Source organism: Protopterus annectens, chromosome 12.part0 (assembly GCF_019279795.1).
Source record: "Protopterus annectens isolate FY-2018-M chromosome 12.part0, PAN1.0, whole genome shotgun sequence".
In the NCBI taxonomy this organism is placed as follows: domain Eukaryota; kingdom Metazoa; phylum Chordata; order Ceratodontiformes; family Protopteridae; genus Protopterus; species Protopterus annectens.
In genome coordinates, this window is record NC_056746.1 from 1,288,887,323 (window position 1) to 1,288,913,144 (window position 25,822).

At 44.5% G+C, this 25,822-nt stretch overlaps 1 protein-coding gene across 2 annotated transcripts in view; it reads left to right on the forward strand.

Moving 5' to 3' along the window:
• The window catches only part of TTLL9 (tubulin tyrosine ligase like 9), a 787,629-nt gene that overhangs the window by 653,983 nt on the left and 107,824 nt on the right, over positions 1-25,822 (forward strand). For both annotated transcript variants that reach the window (XM_044090338.1, XM_044090339.1), the window contains one exon: positions 10,177-10,373. In XM_044090338.1, the coding sequence (XP_043946273.1) occupies positions 10,177-10,373 (197 nt within the window). The remainder of the gene's footprint in view (positions 1-10,176; positions 10,374-25,822) is intronic.

Genomic DNA, 25,822 nt, shown 5'->3' on the forward strand with positions numbered 1-25,822 from the left:
CATCCAGGAGTCTTCTAAAAATTGGTCTGCCTATGGGGGACACCTCAGATGATAGTTTTGTTTGCCTCTTTTCTAACAAACAAGTAAAGAAATTCTGTTCCAGTACTCCTAGAGGGCAGGCCTGCAAGACAGATGTCTTTTCATTCCCATGGATGGGAATGTTCCTCTATGTCTTTCCACTCTTTGCACTGATTACAGGAGTTCTAACAATCTAAAAGGAGTCCAAAAAGTTGTAGTGGTTACCCACTTTTGGACATGTCAACAATGGTTTACCCTCCTTTTCAAGCTGGCTAAGGGCAATAACCATGAATTTCCCCACAGAGCACATCTATTCACCCAAGACGGGAAATTTGTTACACCCCAGTCAGAAAATGCTTCAACTAAATGCCTAGATGATACAATTTTTATGGGTCTACTTTAATTAACCAAAAGCTGATTCCAGCGAATGCAAATCCATTGGCACATATGCATCGAACCGCAAAATAATCAAACTCACAAATCCACAAAATTAGCACAAAATTCGAAATGTGGAAGTGTTTTGGTTGGCCCGTCTGAGCTACAGATCCGTAAGGTAAGTGTGCGATAGTTACGGACATTAGGGTTATGATTAGGGTGCGGGTTAAGGTAAGTGCATAGATATGTAATGTAATATGGATAATGTATTTAATGTTTAGTGTAGGGTTTGAGGTAGGGGTTTGGTTAGTGTATGTGTGTGGTTTATTTATTTTGTTTGGGTATAGCTCCGTAGGGTAAGTGTGCGGTAGTTACGGACCTTAGGGTTAGGGAGGGGTTAAGGAGAGTTCATAGATAGTGGTGTATGTGGGGTTTAGTGTAGGGTTAGAAGTAGGGTTTTGGTTGGTGTATGTTTGTGGTTTATTTATTTTGTTTGGGTGGGTAGTGTGTTTCGGGTGGTGGGGTTGGCCGAGTATGACAAATCGGTACTTTGAGTTTCCCGGTTTTGTGAGTTCGCTTATTTCGCGGTTCGATGTATATGTGTTGATGGATTTGCATTCGCTGGAATCAGCTTTCAGTTAATTAAAGTAGACCCAATTTTTATACCTTTTAGGCACCATTTTTCTGAGGACATGCATCAGGTATTTGAGGAGGCTGAAAACCTTCTGTTAGGAAATTATGTACTGGTAAATAGGAAAGATTTTCTAGTTGGTGCCACTCTAAGAACCAACATCCACAGCTAGCAGTGATGCCTCTGGATCTTGATTATTTATGTGATTTACTGGTCAATGGCTCACTGTACTCTTCTATAAAAGTACGTCTGTCAGCTGTTTCAGCTTTTCTGCAGCTTTACCCCCTTTTCCAGCAATGCTGAAGTAAAACAATTTTTGGAAGGATCTTGCATATTTTCCCACGTAGGAAATGGGTGGCTCCTCCTTGGAATCTCAGTTTTATGTTTGAAAAGCTTACATAGTCTCCATTCAAACCAGCTCATCAGGCTGATTTGTGGTTCTTAGCATGGAAGACTGCTTTACTTATTCTTTGACATCTTCTCGGCGAGTATATGAGTTACAAATACTTTATGGTGCGTCAACCCCTTCTTGTTTTTCACAAGGACAGGGTTTCTTTAAGAACAAATCTCACCTTTATGCCTAAAGTAGTTTCAGAGTTTACTTTAAGCCAGAACATTAAGCTCCCAGTTTTCTTTCTTGAATGTAGGAACAAGGAAGGAAGGATTTTTCACTCTCCAGATCTACCTAGACAAAACCCAGAGTCTCTGAAAAGCGTACTAGCTGTTTTCTTCCTTTGAAGGTAAAAGGAAAGGGCAGCCAGTGTCAGAGTTAACTGTTTCTTCATGGTTGTCTTATGCTATTGATTTTTGTTACACTCACCACAAAAAGCCATTTTCAGGCAGAGTTACAGCTAATTTAACAAGAGCATTGGCTTCTTCTGTGGCTTTCTGGAAAGAGGTAAACTCTAGAAGCATTCTAGAGGCAGCAGTGTTGCCTCCAGTACAAACCTTTACAAAGCATTGCAAATAGGATTCCTTTTCCTGGTCTAGAACTGGCTTTGCTAGGACCATTTTCCATGGGCTCCTACAGACTTGGGTACTGGCATCCTCCCTGTTTTGTAAGTTATGATACTCTACCCACATAACTTAGTGCTGCCTTTTGAAATGTCAGTGCTTGAAATGCTGACTGCGAATACTTGGAAAAAAGATCAAAAATGCAAGAGAAAAGCAAATCACAAACATCACATTTCTCCTTTAAACTTATTTTTTACTGGGAGGACAAGTCCTCCTAATCCCCTGAACATAAATATACTTACTCTGAGATTGCCATACCTCAGAGAAAAGGGAATATTCCAAGAAATGGCCATCTTGGGCTTAGTATATGTAAGTCTGTTTTTCCAGTCATTCAGTCTTTGTGCTTTGAGGCTTACTCTAGTAGGTCCTGACAGTTCATAGCTTAGGCTGCTAAAAGAGTGATCCTTTCAACTTAGTACAGTTGTGTAAGTAAATGTACTGTAGCATTAGATGTCCTAATGCATCATTGCTGCAGTAAGCGTGCCTTCCTCCTACCCCCTTTATCCTGTTTATTCTTCACGATGCTTTGCCAGGGTGTGGTTCCTTTCCGAGAGAGTTTTCTTTGTTCCCTTGCACATGTATTCAGGGCTCTTGTAGTCTTCTTGGGCAAAAACAAAGTTCTGATGCTTTTGGTGCTCCTCATGCCTTTTACAGAAGCACCTGGAAGGCACTCAGAACTTTTGGAAGTTGGACAATGCTGAGGAGGGGGAGTAAACGCACATAGCTTAGGCCACTGCAGTGGAGATATATTAGAATATCTACAGATGTGAGAGTGTTCAATCTCGCCGTTTGCTCTTACACCTGGGTTCGGAGCCGATCCTCAGCTCCGTGTCGGCCGCTTGGCAAAGCTCTGCATCGAGAAGAAGCTCGAGACCAACCTAACTCCCACAATCCCCCTCTACCTTTACCTCAGATCTAGTTTGCCGCTGCAACGTTCACATCATTTTTGATGAGCTCGGACCACCTCAAAGCTAAGATTAATTATTTCTTATATTTCTTATATTTTTCTTGTAAAACTTTTTCTTAAAGTTGACTGTGTGTGTGTGTGAGTAGTGTATCGAGGGTTTCTCGGTTCCGTATATAGTTTTTATATACTTTATTAGAGTTTTTCCCTCGGGGCCTACCCCACCCTTTATCTTTGCTGGATTTGACTATTGGATTGACTATTATAACAGGATTTGACAAATTTTTGCTGGATTGGACAAATTTACTGGATTGGGCAATTGTATTGGCTATTTCACTGTTTACTGTATTTGACTGGCTTCAAACGGTGCCAGTGTGGACAGAAGATGTCTGTCACAGACAATCATAGTTCCTGCGTCTACTGTCTTGGCCCTCTCCATCTGCAAGAAGACTGCTCCATCTGTCATTCTTTCAGTGGAAGGGTCATGACAGACAGGCGCAGGAAACTTATGGATAGGGGCCTTTTGAAGCCTGCATTCCAAGAGGCTCTGGATGCATCAGACCAGACATCCAAATCCTCGAAGGAATCAAAGACGTCGGAGCCCAGGTCATCGGCTCCGAGCTCTTCATTCAAAGTTCGATCACCGGTTCCACAGACTTCGGGGCCGAGTGTTGAACTGTTGTCAGTTACCGAGCCTCGAGTCTTGGAACCGGTGACGGAGCTCCCTCCTCCGGCGCTTTTGAGGTCGGCTCCGTCTTCGATTCCTTCGACGCGTTCTTCCAGGCCCCTCTCCGACACCGATGTAGACCGCGTGGTGCAGAAATTGATGGAGAATACGGCCTTGTCCAAACTCATCTCTGTCTCCTCCCAGTTGGTGTCGAGACTCGAAGGCCTTCCCTTATCTCCACCTGTTCCTCCTCCGAGGCCTATCCAGTCTTCGGAGCCAGGAGACGCTGATCTGGTGATTGTGGAGCTCTTGGTGCCGGAACCGTCTTTTTCTCGGTCGGCACCTTTCACCTCAACTCCGTCAGACCCAGTACCGGAGTCTCGGAGCCGAAGATCCATCCTTGGATCCGGGACTGAGAGTCGGACCGATGTTTCGGTTCCGACACTCCCTCTCAGGGCCTCGGCTCAGATCGACTCGGCTCCGTCCTCGGGGTCGATACCTTCAGTGCCTGTCTCGGGAATTCCTCTGATTTCTTCGGAACCGGGGGATACTTCGACTCTGGACCCGGGGGCCTTCGACCTCATGAGGAAGGTGTTGTCTACTCAGACAACCACTTCAGCAGAAACAGCTTCTCCTTCCCATAAAGGACCGTTATCCTCCTCTGCACCCATGGCTACATCTAAGCGTCGAGCACCAGTGTCTCAGCCACCCCTAGAGGGTGCCCCCTCTTCCTCGGAGGCTTCATCGGATGCCCCCCCCGAGGAAGTTCCGAGGAAAAGATTGTGTAAGAGGAGACACTTGGATTCTCCACAAGAATCCTTGACATCGGACACTGACTTGGATGAGTCAGAAGGGTCCCCAAAGTCACCCTCAGAGGATGTCTCCTTTTCTGACATCCTGGAGATCCTAAAGCAGAGAGGTGATTGGCAATCCCTTCCCCCTTCTGAGGATGAGTCAGTTTTGCTGAAGGCATTCGGTGCTCGCCCTTCTTCCTCCTGGGTTACTCCGCCCTTCGATGAGTTGATGGAATTGATTGCTCGAAGGGCGTGGGAAGCACCTGACACGGTGGAGCCAGTCCCTAGAAAGCCTAATAAATATATTAGTGCCCCCCAAGATAAGGCTTATCTGACAAAGGGAGTGCCAGTGGATGCTATGGTGGTGGCAGCGGCCACGAAAAAGGAGATGTCTGAATCTTCCTCATCTGTCCATCCGCCTAACAGAGATTCTAGGACTATGGACAGGTATGGGAAGCGCATATTTAGTTCAGCGGCTTTTCCTATGCGTTCCCTGAACTATTTGACCCATTTCACACGGTTACAGAGGGATCTAATCAAAGAGTTGGGAGATACCCTCCAGGGTACTACAGATGCTGCTGTCTCGGAGAAAGTTACAGCACATCTCAATACCCTTACATCTATTGTGAACTCGTCCATGAGGCTGATCTCATATGCAGCCGAAGGATCGAGTAGGGCAGCGGCTTCAGCGATTGCTCTTCGTAGACAATCCTGGATGCGCTTATGTTCCTTTGCGGAAGCCTTCAAGTCTTCCTTTACTAACGCCCCATTTGATGGTGCCACTCTCTTTGGCCCCAAAGTAAAGGAGACCCTTACCCGGTGTGAGCAAGAGGGAAAGACTCTGTCTGCTGTCAGAGTCTGTTTTTCCACCCCATCCAGACCATACCCCAAAGGGCAACGTGGTGGAAAAATGTGGTTTCGAAAACCCCAAGGCTCTTTCCCAGGCACACAGGGTGATACCCCCTCTAGAGGCAGAGGAGGGGGCAGAGGTGGAAGACGCCGCCCTGGCGGCAGAGGGGGGTCCGCAAAACCAAGGTGACAGGGATACACCCCCTGGGAAACCTTTCCAGCACTCCTGAGAGGAGGCCCGACTGTCCTGCTCTGGAGGCAGTCGGGGGTCGCTTAGCTTTATACCCTCAGGCCTGGCAAAGTCTTACATCAGACAATTGGGTAAAAAGCATTGTTACCAGAGGTTACAGAATTCCCTTCCTATTGCCCCCAATTCCGCAGAAAAGACTCCAAGATGTGCCGCCCCATCTGCGAGAACCTGCAGCTATAGAAATTTCAAAGCTGCTAGAAAAAAAGAGTCATCCAACCAGTCCCAGCGGACCAAAGAGGATTCAGAACTTACTCAAGGTTCTTTTTAGTTCCAAAAAAGACAGGGGACTGGAGGCCATTTCTGGACCTAAGCAAACTCAATACCTTCATCAAGAAAGAAAAGTTCCGGATGGTCACGCTTCAATCGATCCTTCCATTCTTACAAAAGGACAACTGGATGTGCTCAATAGATCTAAAGGACGCATACTACCACATCAAAATGGCCAGGGCGTCCAGGGATCACTTGCGCTTCCGGCTGGGAGCCAGTCACTTTCAGTTTCGAGCCCTGCCCTTTGGTCTAACCTCAGCCCCCAGGGTTTTCACCAAATGTATGGCAGTGGTAGCGTCTCACTTGAGACGCCTGGGATTCCAGGTTTTTCCGTATCTGGACGACTGGCTCCTTTCTGCCACCACCGAGCGTCGACTGGTTCAGGCCAGGGATTACACACTACAACTTTGTGTTCATCTCGGAATTTCCGTAAATTTCGAAAAATCTTTACTACAGCCATCACAGCATATCTCATTCATAGGAGCAGAATTGGATACGCATTCTTTAATTCTAAGGCTTCCTCCAGAAAGGATAGCCTCACTACAAAACCATATATCTCTTCTTCTGTCATCCAGAAAATCCCCAGCGAAACTGGTTCTGAAGGTTTTGGGTCTCATGTCAGCTTCTCTAATTGCGATACCCTTGGGAAGACTGCACATGAGAGTTCTTCAGTGGCTACTGTTTGCACAATGGTCGTTCCAACAGTTACCCCTGACGCACGAAATTCACATCACAAACATATGCAAATCACACCTGGCTTGGTGGCTCCGGACTTGCAATCTTTCCAGCGGAAGACCATTTGTGCTACCCACGCCGACAGCTACGGTGACCACGGACGCTTCCCTGATAGGGTGGGGGGGCTTCTTTCAGGGACAGACAGTCCAAGGCGAATGGACCAATTTGGAGTACAATCTGCACATCAATGTTCTAGAGTTGAGGGCAGTGTTTCTAGTGTTGCAACACTTTGCTTCTCTTCTTCCTCTAGGGACAATTGCAGTTCAGACGGACAACATGTCCGTAGTCTGGTACATAAACAAGCAAGGGGGAACCAAGTCTTATCAGCTATGCAGAGAGGCCATGAGAATCTGGCAATGGGCGGAGTCCACAGGTCGCTTTCTGATAGCAACGCACATCCCGGGGTTATCCAACGTCATAGCCGACAGGTTGAGCAGAGCTATCCTGTTACCTCACGAGTGGTCCCTCAAACAGTCAGTTGCGAAGGAAATTTTTCACAAGTGGGGCCAGCCTTCCTGCGATCTCTTTGCGTCTCCAATGAATGCCAAATGCAGAATCTATTTTGCCCTATTACCCCCTCCAGGGGAAGTCCCCAGTGACGCTCTGGTTCACGATTGGCCCCCAGGTCTCCTTTACACCTTTCCTCCTTTTCCCCTGATTGCAAAGTTTCTGCAGAAAGCCAACAACCTGCAAAGGACGATTATCCTCATTGCCCCATTCTGGCCTCGTCAAATCTGGTTTCCCTTTCTTCTGGCACACCGAATTCGGGAACCCTGGATCCTGGACCCGGAGCCGGATCTACTGACTCACTCGCTACTCTCCCTCAGACTAGCAGCTTGGCTGCTCCGCTTCCCCACTTAGCCAGGTCTGATCTTCTTTCCCCTGCAGTTCAGAATATACTAGTGGCTTCTCATAAAGCTTCCACTACAAAGACTTACACTAGTAAATGGAAGCGTTTTGTGCACTGGGCAAATACACAACAATTGGACCCCGTGATAGCTCCTTTGAATAGGATCTTGGAGTTTTTGACCGAATTGTTCCACCAAGGAGCTTCTCCTGCCACTTTGAGAGTGCAATTGGCTGCCATTTCAAACTTTCATGTGGAAGAATGTGGGGCTCCTATTATGGCTCACAGACTTTGTAAGGCCTTTCTGAAAGGATCTTTCCATATTAGACCACCAGTTAGAACTCCTACATCACCTTGGAACTTGAACCTTCTCTTATCTCAGCTGATGCTACCACCTTTTGAACCAGCCTCTTCCTGTCCTTTGAAATATTTGTCATGGAAGACCCTCTTTTTGGTGGCCATTACATCGGCCAGATGGGTATCGGAGCTTCAAGCTCTTTCCGTTAAACACCCTTATTTGATCTTTCACTCTGACAGAGTATCTCTTCGCACTAATCCGTCCTTTCTTCCCAAAGTTTGCTCCGTTAATAACATTAATCAGTCCATTGAGCTCCCTACCTTTTTCAAAAACCACTCCAATAAGTTGGAATATATGTTACACAAGTTGGATGTTCATAGACAACTCAGATTTTACTTGGATAGAACAAAGGATCACAGAAAGACAGACCAGCTTTTTATAGCCTTTGCAGACAGCAGGAAGGGTATGGCAGTTACTAAATGAACCCTTTCCAAATGGCTATCTGATTGCATTATTTTTGTTTATGCTGCTTCAGAACAAACTTTACCTGTCAAGCCCAAAGGACACTCTACAAGATCAGTATCTACATCCCTGGCTCATGCAGCTCGCCTACCGTTAGACACTATTTGTGCGGCTGCCACTTGGTCTAAACCACATACATTCATTTCTCATTACAAAGTAGACAGGGTTTCTAGGGACAGGGCAACCTTTGGTTCCACTGTGCTCAGGAACGTTCTCCCGTGAGTTCCTCAGGAACATGGAGCTAGGGACGCTACCCAGGTGTAAGAACAAACGGCGAGATTGAACACTCTCACATTTAGAAGTTATGTCCTTACCATAACGTTCCATGTGGAGTGTTCATCTCGCCTTTGTTCTTACATTCCCACCCTCCCACCCTCAGGAAGAACGTCCAGTTTAGGTGTCTGGTTTGGTTTTTCCTACTTCTGCCTTAAGCACTTGTTGTATATATGTGTGTATATATATATATATATATATATATATATATATATATATATGTTTTTTCAGCTAGGTTGTTCTTGGCATGAATGTGTTGTTCTCTCTGTTGACTTCTGGTTTGCTTGCAAACTAGATCTGAGGTAAAGGCAGAGGGGGATTGTGGGAGTTAGGTTGGTCTCGAGCTTCTTCTCGATGCAGAGCTTTGCCAAGCGGCCGACACGGAGCCGAGGATCGGCTCCAAACCCAGGTGTAAGAACAAAGGCGAGATGAACACTCCACATGGAACGTTATGGTAAGGACATAACTTCTAATTATGGTAAGTTTACTTTCACAGCTGTACTTTCTCATTTTAGCTATTCCTATAGTTAATTTCCATGACCTCATTCCTCAGTATCATTAAGAACATTTTGCTGTGTTAATACCTGAAGTATTGCTACTGATGTTACTTGATATTTTCTTGGAATTCAGGGAGTTGTAAGGCACAAAGGAAATGGCATAAGATACGATGTTGGTCTTCTGTACAACTAAAATTCTGCTTCATGACACACATATTTTTGATAGAATGGACTAAAAACAAAACTTAATTTAAGTGAAATCTTAACTTCAGTTCCTTACATTTTTGAAAGCACCAGCACATCCTTTGCATACTGAATTTGTATTCAGTAACAGTCTTTTCATTCAGCCACAAGCTTCTCAAACAAGTCGTCTGTAACTTAAACTATTAAATAATTCATATGAGAGGCCTGAATTCCAATGGCAGGATCATGGCATGGTATTTTCCTTTGGGAGTAATCCATAATGTAGCTTTGGGATTCTCTTATGCTTTTCATAAACCCTTTGATGGCCTGAATTTAAAGACCATTCACATAGTTATGGACCATGTATTTTGTTATAGATATAATTATTCACACTTTATGTTTGTATAAAGAGAGATGTTATATTTGTATTCAGTCAATGCTAATTTGCTTTAATAATGTAAAAATATACCCCTCTCAGGCATGAAAACTTATTTTAAAATACAGTAAGATGATACATCCTGTGTCTTTGTGCTATGGTTGGTATTAAGAATGTATACCTAAAGTCTAATTATTCATGAAACTACAGTGTACCAATGATGGCTGCTACAGAAACACGTATTCTAATATTCTTCCTGTTGTGACTTTTTATTTCCTTTAACAGCCAAAGGTCAGTTTTACTTTTGAAAATGAAATAATTCCCAGAAAGCATCTTATTCCAGAAGAATGAGTTTGAGTATGGAAGAGTATGCTTGGCTTTGACATTTTTCATACCACTGCCTTCATTGTAAAAGAAGTAATTCAGATGTTAAACATTCAGATCAAAGCAGCCGTGTGAAGAATAATATCTTTAATAATAATGAGCACCCAGTGTGTATAGTAAAGTCCAACTCTTAAAATAAATTTACAACAAATAGGTTTTATGCTGTAAAAATACCTCTTAAGAAAGCAGGAACAGAGATGCATTTATATTTAGCAATTGTACATTAGCGTATTTAATGTTGTCAATACCACAGAGTATACATTGGTTTGTATCACATCTTATATTTTTGCAGGGCTGCAAGTGGCAAATACAGAGGCTTCGGCAGTATTTAACAGCCAAGCATGGCCCAGAAACTGTGGAAAATATTTTCAGAGACATTGACAACATCTTCATAAAGAGCCTCCAGAGTGTTCAGAAAGTCATCATCAATGACAAGCACTGCTTTGAGCTGTATGGCTATGATATCCTTATTGACGAAGACTTCAAACCGTAAGGAATTGTTCTGTAGGCTGAAATTAATGGCTATTGTTTTTCAGATAAGAAAAGGCTGAAGCTTGAACTGCATGATATGACACTATGTCTTTCAGATTCTACTTTGAGTGAATGAGCAACACTTTCCACATGCACTCGTTGAAAAATGTGTCTGAATCTATGAATTTCCACATGCAGCAGCGTCAAGCAGTAACATACTGATCAGCATAACTGATACATACAAAGTGTGAGTCAGTGACAAGGGTACTTGTTATATTAACAGGCATTCTATCTCCATTCACTTGCAAGGGTCTGTATCCTCCCAGAAGCTCCACTAATTATTCTAACTTCAAGGTCACACATCCCTAGACCAAGGGGAAATAATACATTTTCATAAGCAACAAAATATTTCCTTAATTCAAAGTTATATGACCTTGGGATTAGAATAATTAATAGCTGTGGTGTGAGGCTGCAGGAAGCTCATGTATGAATGTAAACTTACTGATAGTTTCATTTGACCAAATAGTAGGAATTAATCAATTTCATTTACATTGTTTGTTTTGAATCTGCATGATATGGATTGGGCTGCTCCATTTTTAGCAAGTCACAGTTTTAGTCTGTAATTTTTAGTGAGTTGTTACTGCAGCTCTAATTTTTGGTCATTCAAAGTGAACCATTTTAAACAGTTTATCTGATGTTGTCATTTTCATTTTTTCCTCAACTGAAGGGTCTCAGATCCAACCCCGGATCTAGCTCAGCTGCTTTCACTAGATTTACGGATCCAAATCTCAAGCTCCTGCCATACACACAATGTTCCACCAACCTAACATATCTCAGATATTGTTTGCCACCATATCACTCAAACTCAGATCACCTACTCTTGAGCGTTTGGGTGAATTTTCAGTATTATATGGTTGTAAGTTTACTTATTTTAAATCATGTATAACTTTCTTTCACTGTCTCCCTTACATCTGAATAGTTTTCAGGTCCTACCCTTTTATTGTTTAGGACTTGATAAAGTACCATTGTTGGTACTTTTCTTCTTTCCTGTAATCTTTTCTTTCCTACCCTCTAAAGGGTATTTCTTGGTACCATTGATAAGTTCTGTCCTGTAGTAAAATTTAAAAAAAAGATGTTACCATAGCTGAATTTAAAACTCCTTTGTCTCTCTCTTTTATTTCTTAACATGGCAGATAAACAGACCGGTTTTAAAAAATGCACTTCCTGTAGGCATAAGATTCCCAATTCAGATGCCCACAAGGAATGCGGCTACTGTTTGTGTGCTGCCCATTTAGAAGCAGATTGCTCTGTTTGTGCTGATTTCAGTTCCAGGGCTTTTTGTGACCGGAAAAGTAAGTTAGTGCTGAAAGGCCTTATTCATCTTCTTCTGTAGCTACTGGAGCTCAAATCCCCTGCAGGAGGTCTGAAAAGTGGAAGCCTAAATCAGCCCCAAAGTATAAGGACCATAAGAAGAGGTCCCCGAACATCATCTCTGTCCTCCAAGCCTCCTGTGAAATCTCAAAAAGTTGGATCTTACTTCATCAAAGTGTAGATCACATTGGATCTGGTTGTCATGGTTCTTGCCAGAGCCAGTCTCTTCTCAGCTCCACTCACCTTTTCTCCAGGAAAGTCTGAGGAGATATTCCAGAACGCCATCCACCAGCTCCTCTCCTAGTTCCTCCAGGAGCTTATCTGAAGCAGAGATGGATAGGATGATGAGGAAGAACCTCAGAGTTAAATCCAGATGGGGTCATCTTGGCTGTGTTTCTCATCGGACTGTGAGCCTGCCTTCACTGACTCAATAATCATATGTCCTTCTCCGATCCATCCTATAGTTTCGAAGCCCTCGCATCTGAGATCCTGTAGGGTGTCCTTGTCAGATCTGAAGACAAGTGGTTCTGCAACTCCAGCCATGTTCCTGAGTCATCTGTCTCTGATGTTTTCAGAGCGGGAGGACTCCTGGAGCCAAAGTGTTGGCATCAGCTCCAGGCAGTTAGAGTTGACTCCAAAGTTATTAGAGCCATCCTTGCCCCTAAGTGCTTCAGCATTGGACAGCTCAGGTCTGAGTCCCTCCTCAAGATGGTGATTTGGGGGGGTTCAGGGCTCATCATCACAGGGATCTTTGTATCTGGTGCTTCCAAGCTCTTTTTCTCCTTGAGCCTTTGCCTTTGAGGTAGTGGAGTGGGCTTTCTCTCTGCCTAGAGAAAGGACATCCTTGTCCCCTTCAGATCCTATTTCTGTTCCACCATCAGGTTTGAGTTCTGAGCTTCTTACCTCTACCTACTGGGACAGCCAGCCCAAACTAGCCAGCAGTGAGTTCCTAGGGATTCCTCTGTCACTTGCAATACCTTACTGGACCATCCCACTGATGAGGTCCCTAGGAAAAGGACGTGTTAAAGGAGACCCTTGGATTCCCCTCAGGAATCTCTCACTGAAGACACTGACTTCAATGAGGAGGAAAGGTCCCCCAGATCTCCACCTTAGGATATCTCATTTGGAAAAATATTGGAACTTCTAAAAGAAAAGAAGTAGGCAGATGGTCTTCTGGCTCCCCCTTCCCAGGAGGAGTCACTGTTCCTGGAGGCCTTCGGGTCTGGGTCAGGTACATTGTGGGTGACCCCTCCCGCTGATGAGCTAATAGATCTTGTCTCATGCCATGCATAAGAGGAACCAGATACTGTGGAGCCAATTCCCAAGTGACCAGATAGATTTTTAGCCCCCCACAAAAGACAGAGCACACTGGAGCAAGGGATGTAACAGCAGCCACCAAGAAAGAGCTTGCAGAGCCGATCACATCTGTCCATCCCCCTAATAGGTAGTCTAGGACTTTGGACATATTTGGAAAGCATGTCTACCCCTCAGCAAACTTTGTCCTATGGTCATTGAATTATTTGGCCAGTTTACCAGGTTACAAAGAGATTTGACAAAGGAGCTTTCCAAATCTCTTTCTCTGTCCATGTATGTGGAGGATCAGAATAAGGTTTCTTCACAACTAGCCATCCTTCAGTCTGTATCTATTGTATCCATTAGGTTGATTTCCCATGTTGCAGATGGTATCTCAAGGGTGGCATGTTCAGGCATAGCCAAGCCTGGATGCGCTTGTGTAATTTTGCGGAACCATTTAAGTTTTCATTCATCAGTGCTCCTTCTGATGGTTCTTCTCTGTTCAGCCCAAAGGTGAAGGAAATGCTCTCCAAAAGTGAGCAAGAAGAAAAGACCTAGTCTGTCATTGGGATCCATTTCTCTACTTCTCAGAGACCCTTTTCATGAAATCAGCAAGGAGGTAGGAAAATGTGGTTTCATAAGTCCCTAGGTCTTTTCCAAGTCTCCCAAAGAGATGGTTCTCCCAAAGGTTGGGGGGGGGGGTTGGGGGCTCTAATGGAAGAAGCTGTCCTCATGGCAGAGGTAGACCACAAAACCAGGGTTTCAGGAATTCCTTTTCAGACAAACCCTATCAGCTCTACTGAAACATTGCCCAGCTATGTTTCTCTGGAGGCAGTCAGAAAAACACTTGTCTATGCACCTAGAAGCCTGGGTATCCATCACAACAGATACTTGGGTTCAGAGGATCATATCCAGAGATTATTTCATACCATTTTCCCAAATTCCCCCCCCCCCATAAAAATGAGGAAGATTCCTGATGGTTCCACCCAGTCAGAGGGAGGCAGCTGCTAGAAAAAAAATAGTCATCCAAGAAGTGCCTCCAGACCAGATAGGATCCGGAATTTGTTCAAGATTCTTTTTAGTGCCAAAAAAGACAGGTGACTTGAAACCCATTCTGGATCTCAGCAAATTAAATCATTATGTAAACTATTCAAAGTTCTGGATTGTCATAATTCAGTTCATTTTGCCCCTGTGCTCAGCAGTTCATCAGGATGTGTACTATCACATCAGAATTAACTGATGCTCCAGAAGATAGCTGCGGTTCTGACTGGGAGACAGTCATTATCAGTTCAGAGCACTGCCCTTTGGTCTCACCACAGCCCCTAGGGTGTTTACCAAATACATGGCGGTGGTAGCAACATACCTAAGACTGCTAGGATTCCGGGTGTTTCCGTATCGAGATGACTGGTTCCTAACAGTGCTGACCAGGCATGTACTTCTACAAGCAAGGGGCTTCTTGCTCCAATTGTGTCACCATCTAGGCATCTCAGTCAACTACAACAAGTCACAACTCAGTCCTACACAGAACCTGGAGTTCATAGGTGAGAGAGGTTTGTCTTTGCCTAAGCCGCCAAGAACACATTCAACAAGGTCTGTGGTGACCTCTTCAGCCTTTTGGGCAAAGTCTTCGGTAGATGACACTTATGAAGCTGCCACTTGGTCCAGTGCTCATACCTTTATTTATCATTATAAATTGGACTTGATTTCTAAGAAATGAAATGCTTTTGGCTCTGCATTACTCCAAAATATCCTTACATGAGGACCACCCAAGGCTCATTTAGCTGTATACGCTATCCCATCAGTTGAGGAATGAATGAAAATGACAAAATCGGATGCAAAAATTATATACTCACCATAACGATGATCAGTGTAGTCCATTGTCATTCTTCCTCAACTTCCCATCCTCCTAACCCCCTTTCCCTTCCTCTTAGAGGACAACTAAGGTTTTTTTTTTTTTTGGGGGGGGGTCCATTGTTCCTTGTTTGAGTTCCATCTCTGCTTTCAGTTGATTCCATAAAGAGTAAACTATTGTTTCTGGGGGCAGCAAACTCGATCTGAGGTATGTTAGGTTGATGGGGCATTGTGGGTAAGCGAGGAACTCAAGAGTTAGATCCATGAATCTAGTGAAAGCAGTCAAATCCATGACCCATCAGCTGAGTACATAACTTTGGTTTATATGAACCATGCTAATTGTGAATTTTATATTTGACTTATTTTTTTTTTACATACATTTACGGAATTGTTTTCTGAAATGTAGAATCAAATCCCTATTATAATACACTTAGCCGCAAAATAATGTTTGCTTTTTTTGTATGTTTGTTATAAAATAGAATCATATCTATTTTATTTCAAATTATGTCTACTGTTATGCTTTTTACATTATTTTACAAGCTTTCAGATTTACTGCATTGTTATATTGAGGATACAGGTGCTTCTCTAGTACTTGTATAATCGAAATGGGAGCAGTCAATCATGTTTATTTGACTTCTGATATATAAAATTAATAGTAAGGAATGATATTACAGAACTTTGGTGACAGGAGAGCTAACCCTTGCTCACAAGGCTGTGCAATCTGGGAGTTAACATATTTACAGATGTAAGATTGTGTGGGTTGTGGGGGTTGCCCCCTACATATCATTTGCAATGTTAAGTTGTCAATCTCGCCTTCATTCTTGCTGGATGGGTTCGGAGCCGAACCTCGGTTCCGACTCGGCCACATACTAAAGCTCGAGAGCTAATTTTACTGGCTCGAGGTAACCCTATATCCCATGATGCTAGGTGATAACTACCCAGATCTCGTTTGCCGCTTCGCTGACGAGGTGCGTTTTACCGGCTCTTGGTAAGTGTTGGGTTTTTCATTACTTCAAAGTCACCTTTGAAACTTAGCCTTCCCACTCCCTTTCTTTTAGTTAGCTAACAGTTATATTATACCCCTTTTCCCGTTAGTGCTAAATTTTTTTCCCCTTTTATCCATTTTAATCCCTCCCCCTACTTTAGGCCTTAGGCCTGCTCCTTTCCTAGTTCCTGACAGGGATTCTCTGCTGTATCTGTGGTGCGCTTGTGTATCCCTGTTTAACTAGTTTGCTTGGATTGGGTTTGTGTGTGTGTTTTTTTACTTGTGCCTTTTCTTCGACAGTACTATGTCGAAGGACACAAAGGTCTCAGGCTTCAAGAAGTGTGACTCTTGCTGTCAGAAGATGTCTCTGACAGACGGCCACACTTCTTGTGTTTACTGCCTGGGACCCCCTGCACCTGCAGGACTCTTGTTCTGTGCGCCATGCATTCAGCCCAAGAGTCCTGCAGGAGCGCAGGAACAAATTAATATTAAGGGGCTTATTAAAGCCCGAGGGCTCCCCACCTAAGTCCATGCCAGGGAAGCCCTCGAAGCCAGCAAAACCGTCGTCTCTGAGTCCTAAGCCTTTGGCTGCTGGCTCATCATCTGTGGCAACATCGGCTCTGGCTGGAGCCTATGCTTCGGTGCCGCAGCTTCCAACTTTGGCTCCACTCGGCGCCGATACTGCTGAGCCTTTACTTTCACGGTCGGTTCCGGCTGGAGCCAATGTATCTTCGGCTCCTTCGGCTCTATCCATCTCCAGAAAAAGATCTAGATCTCCATCTCTGGAATCAATCCATTCGGCTCCAGGGTCGCCCTTGCTCACGGAGTGGAGGCATCAGAGCCGTTCTTCTCGGTCGTCCAGGCTTTCCAACCATGACCTTGAGAGAGTGGTCAGTAGACTGTTAAAGTCTCAGGCACTGGCCCAAATGCTTCATAGCCGGTCTCATCAGACAGTGGCTATTTCAACTCTACCTACTATTCCTCCTTCGACTCTCCCTCAGAGTTCGGAGCCGGAGCTTCTCGGAGCCGTGACTGCTGTGGCATCAGAGACGATACCTCCCCCTTCGGCTCTGTCATCTTCTGCTCCGATCTCCTCCTTGATACTTTCATTGGAGAGATCCGGGTGCCTAGTCTCTCTCGCCGGCTCCGAGGGGGCGAGTGGCATTGGACCCTTGTCTGACCCCATTCTCCCTCTCGGAGCGTCGGCGCTGATGAGCTTGGCCCCGACATCGGCTTCAGAGCCGTCCCTGTTGGTCCAGCCTGGGGTTCCTACCTCTTCAGAGTGGGAGCCCTCTGGCCTATCTGATAGGGGAGCCTTCGAGGTGATGAGGAGTGTACTAGCCCCAGGGCACGGTCAACAGTCAGCTCCATCAGCTCCTCCCACTACAGTGCCTGCTGACATCTCTTCCCACTCTCTTGCTCCCGGACCCAGAGACCCAGCACCTCAGGTTTCCCCACTGGGAATATCTTCCTCTTCCGAGGCTTCTCCTGACCCTTCAGGTGAACCTCCGCGCAAGAGGACATGTAAGAGGAAGCATGTGGACCCCCCCGAGTCCATTACATCCGATACCGACTTGGATGAGTCGGAAGATTCCCCAAGTTCCCCTCTGAGGATGTCTCCTTCTCAGACATCCTTGAAATCCTGAAACAGAGGAGGAACTGGTCTTCCCTTAATCCTTCTGAGGACGAGTCAGTTTACCTGGAGGCGTTTGGTTCTCGACCCTCCACCTCCTGGTTGTCTCCGCCTTTCGACCCCCTTATGGACGTGGTGGCACGGAAGGTGTGGACGGCCCTGGATTCGATGGAACCCACCCCACGGAGGCCTTCTAAATTTATTATGGCTCCAGCGGATAGGCAATTTCTAACAAAAGGTGTCCCGGTTGATGTCATGGTGGTGTCTGCAGCCACCAAGATGGAACTAGCCGATCCTTCAGTACCTATCCATCCTCCTAACAAGGATTCTAGGACTCTGGATAGGTACGGCAAGCGGATGTTTTCTTCAGCGACCTTTGCCATGCGGTCGCTGAATTACTTTTGTCACTTCACCCGCCTTCAGAGAGATGTTCTCAAAGAGTTGGGTGAAGTTTTACAGGATCCATCAGCTGCTGGGTCCCAAGAGAAAATCAGCTCACAGCTGGGAACCCTAAACTCCATTGTTAACTCCTCCATGTGGCTCATTTCCTATGCAGCTGATGGAGCGAGTAGGGCTGCAGGCACAGGTGTGGCCTTAAGGCGTCACGCCTGATTGCGGCTTTGTAATTTTGCAGACCCCTTCAAGGGGTCCTTCACTAACTCCCCCTTTGATGGTTCGACGTTGTTCGGCCCTCAAGTGAAAGACACCTTGACCAGATGCGAGCAAGATGGCAAGACTCTTTCTGCCGTAGGAGTCCGTTTCTCCACCCCTTCCAGACCATATCCTAAAGGTCAAAAGGGTGGAAAAATGTGGTTCCGCAAATCACAAGGAGTCACGCCTGATGCAAGAGGTCAGTTTACCCCCAGAGGCAGAGGGGGTAACAACAACAGACACCGCCCAAGAGGCAGAGGGGGTCCACAGAATCAGGGTAACAGAGAGTCTCTCTCTGACAAACCCTTCCAACATCCCTGAGATGTTGCCCGACTGTCCTCCTTCGGAGGCAGTCGGGCGAAGATTATCGCTGTACCCAAAAGCCTGGCTCTCCCTTACTTTAGACAAATGGGTACAGTCGGTTATATCCGAGGGTTACAAAATTCCCTTTATCCAAACCCCAACTCAACAAAAGAGATCCCTTCCAGACGTTCCACCCAGTCTAAGGGAACAAGCAGTGCCAGAAATTTCAAAACTACTAGCAAAAAGAGCCATCCAGCCAGTCCCAGCAGATCAAATAGGATCCAGAGTCTATTCAAAGTTCTTTTTGGTACCAAAAAAAACAGGGGACTGGAGACCAATATTAGATCTCAGCAAACTAAACAAGTTTGTAAAAAAGACAAGATTCCAGATGGTCACGCTACAGTCCATTCTACCCTTTCTGGGCAAGGACAAGTGGATGTGCTCTGTGGACCTTCAGGACGCGTACTATCACATCAAAATTCACAGGCGCTCCAGGAGGTTTCTCCGCTTCTGGCTGGGGGCCAGTCACTACCAATTCAGAGCCCTGCCCTTTGGTCTCACTACAGCCCCCAGAGTGTTTACCAAATGTATGGCAGTGGTTACGGCTCACCTGAGGTGTCAAGGATTCCAGGTGTTTCCATATCTAGATGACTGGCTCCTCACCACCACCACCAGGCATCAACTTCTTCAGGCCAGAGATTACACCATCCACATTTGCAGAGGGCTAGGAATCTCTATAAATTTCGAAAAGTCTGCCTTGTTGCCTTGTCAATCTATTACTTTTATAGGCGCCAACTTGGACACCGTGCAGCTTTCAGCAAAGCTAACAGATCAAAGGATTTTATATATCCAAAATCATGTCTATGTTCTGCTTCAGAGCGACAGAATTCAGGCCAGGTATGTCCTGAAAGTATTAGGGCTCATGGCGGCCGCCATCACACTTCTTCCTCTTGCCCGTTTTTACATGCGCCTTCTACAGTGGATGCTTTTTGCCCAATGGTCTTTCCAACAATTCCCCATGCACTACAAGATCATGATAACTCCAATTTGCAAAAATCATCTCTCTTGGTGGATGAGCTCCCATCAAGTCCATTAAGGCAGACCCTTTATTCCCCCCTCTCCAGTCGCCACGGTCACATCGGATGCCTCCCTGATCAGGTGGGGGGGGGCATTTTCAGGGCAGGACAGTCCACGGCACAAGGCAACCTTTCGAATGCCACCTGCACATAAATGTCCTGGAGATGAGAGCAGTGCTTTTGACGTTGCAAGCCCTCCAAGACTCTCTTCCCCTGGGGACTATTGCAGTCCAAACGGACAGTATGTCCATAGTGTGGTATATCAACAAGCAGGGCGGAACCAAGTCCTATCCCCTGTGTCGAGAAGCTCTCAGACTTTGGCAATGGGCGATCTCTTCTCAGCGGTTTCTGATAGCAACGCATATCCCCGGGAAGTCCAACATCATAGCGGACAGGTTGAGCAGAGCTATCCTCATGCCACACGAGTGGTCTCTCAAACAATCTGTGACGGAAGAGATTTTTCAGAAGTGGGGCCTTCCTTGCTGCGATCTTTTTGCTACACCTCAAAACAGCAAATGCCCTGACTTCTTCATTCTCTTCCCCCTGCCAGGCCATCCCCCCAGAGAAGCTCTAGTCCACGATTGGCCTCGGGGACTTCTTTACGCCTTTCCACCCCTTCTGTTAATATCACAGGTAATTAAGAAAGCAACCGCCTTGAGAGCCAAGATGATTCTCATTGCCCCTTATTGGCCTCGACATATATGGTTTCCGTTCCTGCATCATTATCTCTTGGAGCAGCCTTGGCATCTGAATCCAGTGCCAGATCTTTTAGCCCATCAGTCGGGGCAGCTGCACCAATCCCTTCATTCTCTCAACCTCACTGCTTGGTTGCTCCACTTCCGTCCCTAGCCAGGCTTCCTATGATTTCAAATCCCATCAAGGATATTATAGTAACTTCCCTTAAATCTACCAGAAGTATTTACACTAGTAAATGGCAACGTTTTTCCTTCTGGGCAAAGGCTAGAAATATAGATCCGTTCACTGCTCCAATTCACTCGGTCTTAGATTTCCTAGCTGAAATTTTTCATTCAGGGTCTTCATCCTTCACAGTAAAAGTTCAGTTGGCAGCCATTTCAAATTTTCACATAGGTCTGTCGGACTGCAGCATCATGTCCCATAAGCTTTGCAAAGCATTCCTGAGAGGTGTCTTTTTACTCAAACCTCCGATCAAAGATCCTCCACCACAGTGGGATCTAAACCTAGTTTTAACATCCTTGATTCTACCTCCCTTTGAACCTGCAGCTTCCTGTTCACTGAAATTACTTTCCTGGAAAACACTCTTCCTGGTCGCTGTTACATCTGCTAGGAGAGTATCTGAACTTCATGCCCTCTGCATTCTTTCTCCTTACTTAGTCTTCCACAAAGACAGTGCTTCTCTAAGAACGAACCCCTTTTTCATACCCAAGGTGGCTTCGCAGACAAATTTAAATCAATCAATTGACCTCCCAGTTTTCTTCCCTAATTATACGAACAGGGCGGCGCAAAAACTGCATTGTCTGGATGTTCATCGTCAGCTCCGATATTATTTGGACAGAACTAAACAAATCAGGAAATCTGATCAACTCTTTTTATCTTATGCAGAAAATAGGAAAGGCTTTCCAGTATCCAAGGTAACTTTGTCTAGGTGGCTCTCTTCTTTGATCACGTATATTTACCAACTCAGAGGTAAAGAATTGCCTTCTAGGCCAAGAGCCCATTCAACCAGGGCACTAGCCACATCAACAGCCTTTCAAGCCAGACTACCAATAGACACTATTTGCGCGGCAGCCACATGGGCTTCTCCTCATACCTTTGTATCGCATTACAAATTGGACATGGCCTCCAGAAGCAGGGCAAACTTTGGTTCCACCGTTCTCAAGAGTCTGTTCCAATGAGCCATCCAGGATGAAGGTGCTAGGGACGCGGTCCCATCCAGCAAGAATGAAGGTGAGATTGACAACTTAACATTGAGAAGTTATGTACCTACCATAACGTTCCATGTTAATTGTCTTCTCTCGCCTTCTTTCTTGCGTCCCGCCCGCCATCCCTCTAGCCTGGACAGACCGAGAAGTTTTTCCCCCTTCTTTGAAGGGTCCTGATCTTGTATTTTCAGCCAAATACCTTGTCCTAGGGTAACTTCAGCTTAGATACCGATCCTTTTGGGGTTATCCTTTTCCTCCTCCTCTCCAGTTGGAGGACTATATTGCCTAGGTTGTTTTTCAGCTACCAAATGAGATCTGGGTAGTTATCGCCTAGCATCATGGGATATAGGGTTGCCTCGAGCCGGTAAAATTAGCTCTCGAGCTTTAGTAAGTGGCCGAGTTGGAGCCGAGGTTCAGCTCCGAACCCATCCAGCAAGAAAGAAGGCGAGAGAAGACAACTAACATGGAACATTATGGTAGGTACATAACTTCTCATTTTGTTTTATGTAGAAGTTGACATTGTCTGGCATTTTTTTCCTGTGCAGTGTAAGTCAGTCTGATGAATTACTATGACTTTGTTATATTCCAGTAGTGTCTGTTATCACAGATGCCCCTGCACTAGGGTGAAGTGCACTGTCACAGTGAAATGTTTCAAGGAGCATGGTCACATACAGAGGCAAGTCTGCACCTCAGTATTTTAGGGATTAGGACAGCTCTTAACATTACTAACTCCTACCTTATTTGTTGATAAGAACAAATGTTCTGGGAAAGGGCAATGTCCACAGACTGCCTTCTAATAGTCTGCTGCATCCTGGGGAGCTACGGCTTGATTCGCTATTTACTGATGTTGTACAACTGGTTCCTCATCTGATCGGTTGCAAAGAAGATTCTCTATCACTGGAAAGACCTTGCAGTGATCTGTATGCAACCTCAACCAATGCCTAATTCAGCTGCTTCTTTTCCCCCTCAATTCTCCTTGGGGGGAGCAATCACAGGGTTGCTGTTGTCCAGAAATTGGCCCCAAGACTCCTTTATGGTCCCCCCCCCCATTTCTGCCTTATTGCAAAGTTCTTTCAGAATGTTGGGTTGAGCAACCCATGGTCATTTTCATTGTTTCATATTGACCTTGACAAGTTTGGCTCCCTTTACTTTGATCTCATCTTCTGGAGAAATCTGTACATCCGATGCCCTTCAGAAGCCTCTTGACCCACCCATCCAGGAAGCTTAACCTGAACCTTTGCTCATTACATCTAACCTCATAGTTACTCTAACACAGACTCTTTATACCTTGATGGGGTAGTTCATATTCTCACTTCTTCTCCGAGACTCAGTACTAGAAAAATGTATGGAAGCAAATGGCCATATTTCTCTGTATGGGTTACATACAGCAGTCTGGCTGCTTTCAGTGCTCTGCTGCCTTCAGTTTTAGACTGCGTTTCACAACGTTGACACTAGATTAAGTTATTCCTCCATTAAGTTGCCCTTAGCAGATATTTTGAATCTTATCAAGGTTCCAAATGTCTGTCATTTATTACTTTGACAGTCTGTAATATTATTCTCAGAGGTGCTTTTCATATCAGCTCTCGTTTAAATAATATGTACCTCCTTGTGACTCCTACTTTGTTATACAAAATTTGACTCTTTCTCCATTTGAACTAGTGGCTATATCAAACTTTACATTTGTGCCCTGGAAATCTCTCTTAATGTTGACCATGATTTTCACCAGGCAAGTTATTGAATTAGAAACTTTGAGGTCAGTATGCCATTCATGGTTTACCATAAAGAACTGATCTGTCATTTATACCCATGGTAGTCAGTGTGTTGAATCTCAATCAGACAATTAACCCTATTGTCTTCTTTTCTAATTATACTAATAGAGGTGAATACGTCTTACAATATATGGATGCCCACAGACAATACAGACTCTACATGGGCAGAACCAAGTCTATCAGAATGGATTCACAATTGTTCATCTCATATTGTAATAAGAAACTGTGTTCCTAAGTCCGCAGACTGACTGTATTATAAGCAATGTACTAATTGTTTACTTTCAGTGACTAAACCTCACTCAGCCAGATCAGTGACTTACCTCTCAGTTTTTCTCAGGAAGGATGATATTTGTTCAGTAGTTATGTGAGCATGGCTGAATAATTTTGCAAGGCAGTACACGTTTGATGGGATCTGTAGATCTAGGCCATCTTACAATGTCATTTATATTAGGGATATATTTCTATGACAAAGACTGTCCAGGAGGATAACCCTGGGATTCTGTCTTGTAGGTTTATGAAGATAGATCTCTTCATCTTATATGAAAGTTACATACTTAACATGACATTAGCTCTGAATGAGAAGGCCCATCCTTGTCAGCATATACACCATCCTACCCCATACTTCAGCGTAGACAAGATCTTTAAGAATTTATGGTGAATTTGTTTCTGAACAATCATAGCACTTTATAACCGACTGTTTAAAAAGCATTATGGGTAAAAAAAGAGGCTTGTAACCTGGGAAAGTTTCAGATGCCTAGATGCTGAACATGCAGCTTTAGTCCTGTGAGTAGACTAGGATGAACCTTCTCATCCAGACGTAACATTATGGTAAGTACATCATTTTGTTTATATACTTATTTTAATGATAGATGTGGAAGAGTAGATACGACCTCCACAAATATTAAAACTATGGCTTCAGGTCTTATGACTGCTTGGCAGGTAACATTTCCCTAGGCTGTCAAGGACCTTCTTCCACAGTGCTTAGACTCTTCATATCTGAGGTGAACTACATGAAGTGTGAGCATTTGAAAAAAATAAGACCTGAGACCTCCTGTGTTGTAGGTTGGAGAAGATGGGATGGTATTTCCCTAATCCATCATTATAGTAAGTACTCGGCTTTTGTATCTGGTAAGTGAAGTCCATCCATTGTAAACAGGAGGACAGAGTCCCAAGTTAAGGGAACATTCCCCTTTTAATTATTGCCTCAGAGGAACACCTGGATCACAGTATGCAGTTAACAGAGTTGTGCAAACGTGTTAATATTTGCACAGTGGCATCTTGGACTTCTCTTATCCAGAAATGTATCTGTGAAAAAAAGCTATAGATGTAGTGATTTCACAGAATGAGTTTCTGAGACTGATGGAAGATGCTTTATTACACTTGCTATAGAAGAACTGAGTGTAATCAGAAAACAATTTTGTTAAACTTATTTTGAACACTTTACATTGAATCTTTCATTAAGATTAAATAATCTAAAGCTGTCTGTCTTTGCATGCTGAATTATTTTCTCAACAAAGAATTTCACGTAAGGGTGCATGTCCATACAGTGGAGAAGATACCCTCTATGACTTATTTGTTATAAGAAAACAAATACCGGCAGGTGGATGCACTAATTAAGGTTAGACTCAGTAGCCATTTTTGGCATGAAGGATGAGTTGGTGTAGAGAGTGTCTCATCTTCTGTTAACCACCACATGTGGTGTGTGTCTTAGAAATTCTTGCAGAAGTTGTGACAGCTATTAAGAAGAACATCTTCCAAGAAAGTTATTTGACTCCCTCCAGGGAAGGATAGTTGACCAGGACTTAAGAGGCAGTGTTGACCATCCATAGGTGTGCCATGGCTATAAACTTTGAAGACAGTTTCCTTTGGAGCTGGAGCCTCTCTGGAAGTTGCTTTGAGAGTTGGAGCTTCTCGCTGACATTTTATTTTGTTCTTGTTATATGTCACTCCCGACCATACTTTGTGCTAGCTCCGCTGCATCCTAAAAAATGAGCATTGAGGCAACCAAGAAGCACTGAGGGTTCTTTTTCATTTTTTCGAAATTTGCCATGACCTCTGCCCAGAACATGCATATGGGGGCATCAGTAAAAAGATACCATGAGTGACTTCAGTGGAATCAGTTAACTTGAGCCAACCATATTTGTGACTAGCAATGCTGGATCCCATAGTTTTCTCCAACCCAGAGGCAGCAATATAGATAACAAACATTATCACATTGGTAGTGGATGAAGTAGTTGTCATCTGGAGCAAACATCTGTCCTTAACTATTATTTCCTGGCAACTGTCTGAAAGCCTGGTGCATTTCATCATCAAGGTCATATTGGAAGTCTGCTATATACAAGAGATAATTTTGTATCCTTAGGGAAAATGTAGAAGACATGTAAACATGCTTCCCAAGGTGGTCAGTCATGTCAAAACCTTGTCTGGTGGATGGACAGCAGGTTCTAAGGTGCTGGGACCATCTCAGAGACAGCTATAGAAAGCAAGATTTTCATCATTCCCACTGCTGAAGCAGCCTTTAGACTATATGGGTTGTGCCTTGCCCAAGACACAATTGACCAGCTTCCAAAAGCTCTGGCACTGCTCCACAGTCCCACTCTGACTACTGATAGTCCAGCCCTGAGGACTGATCTC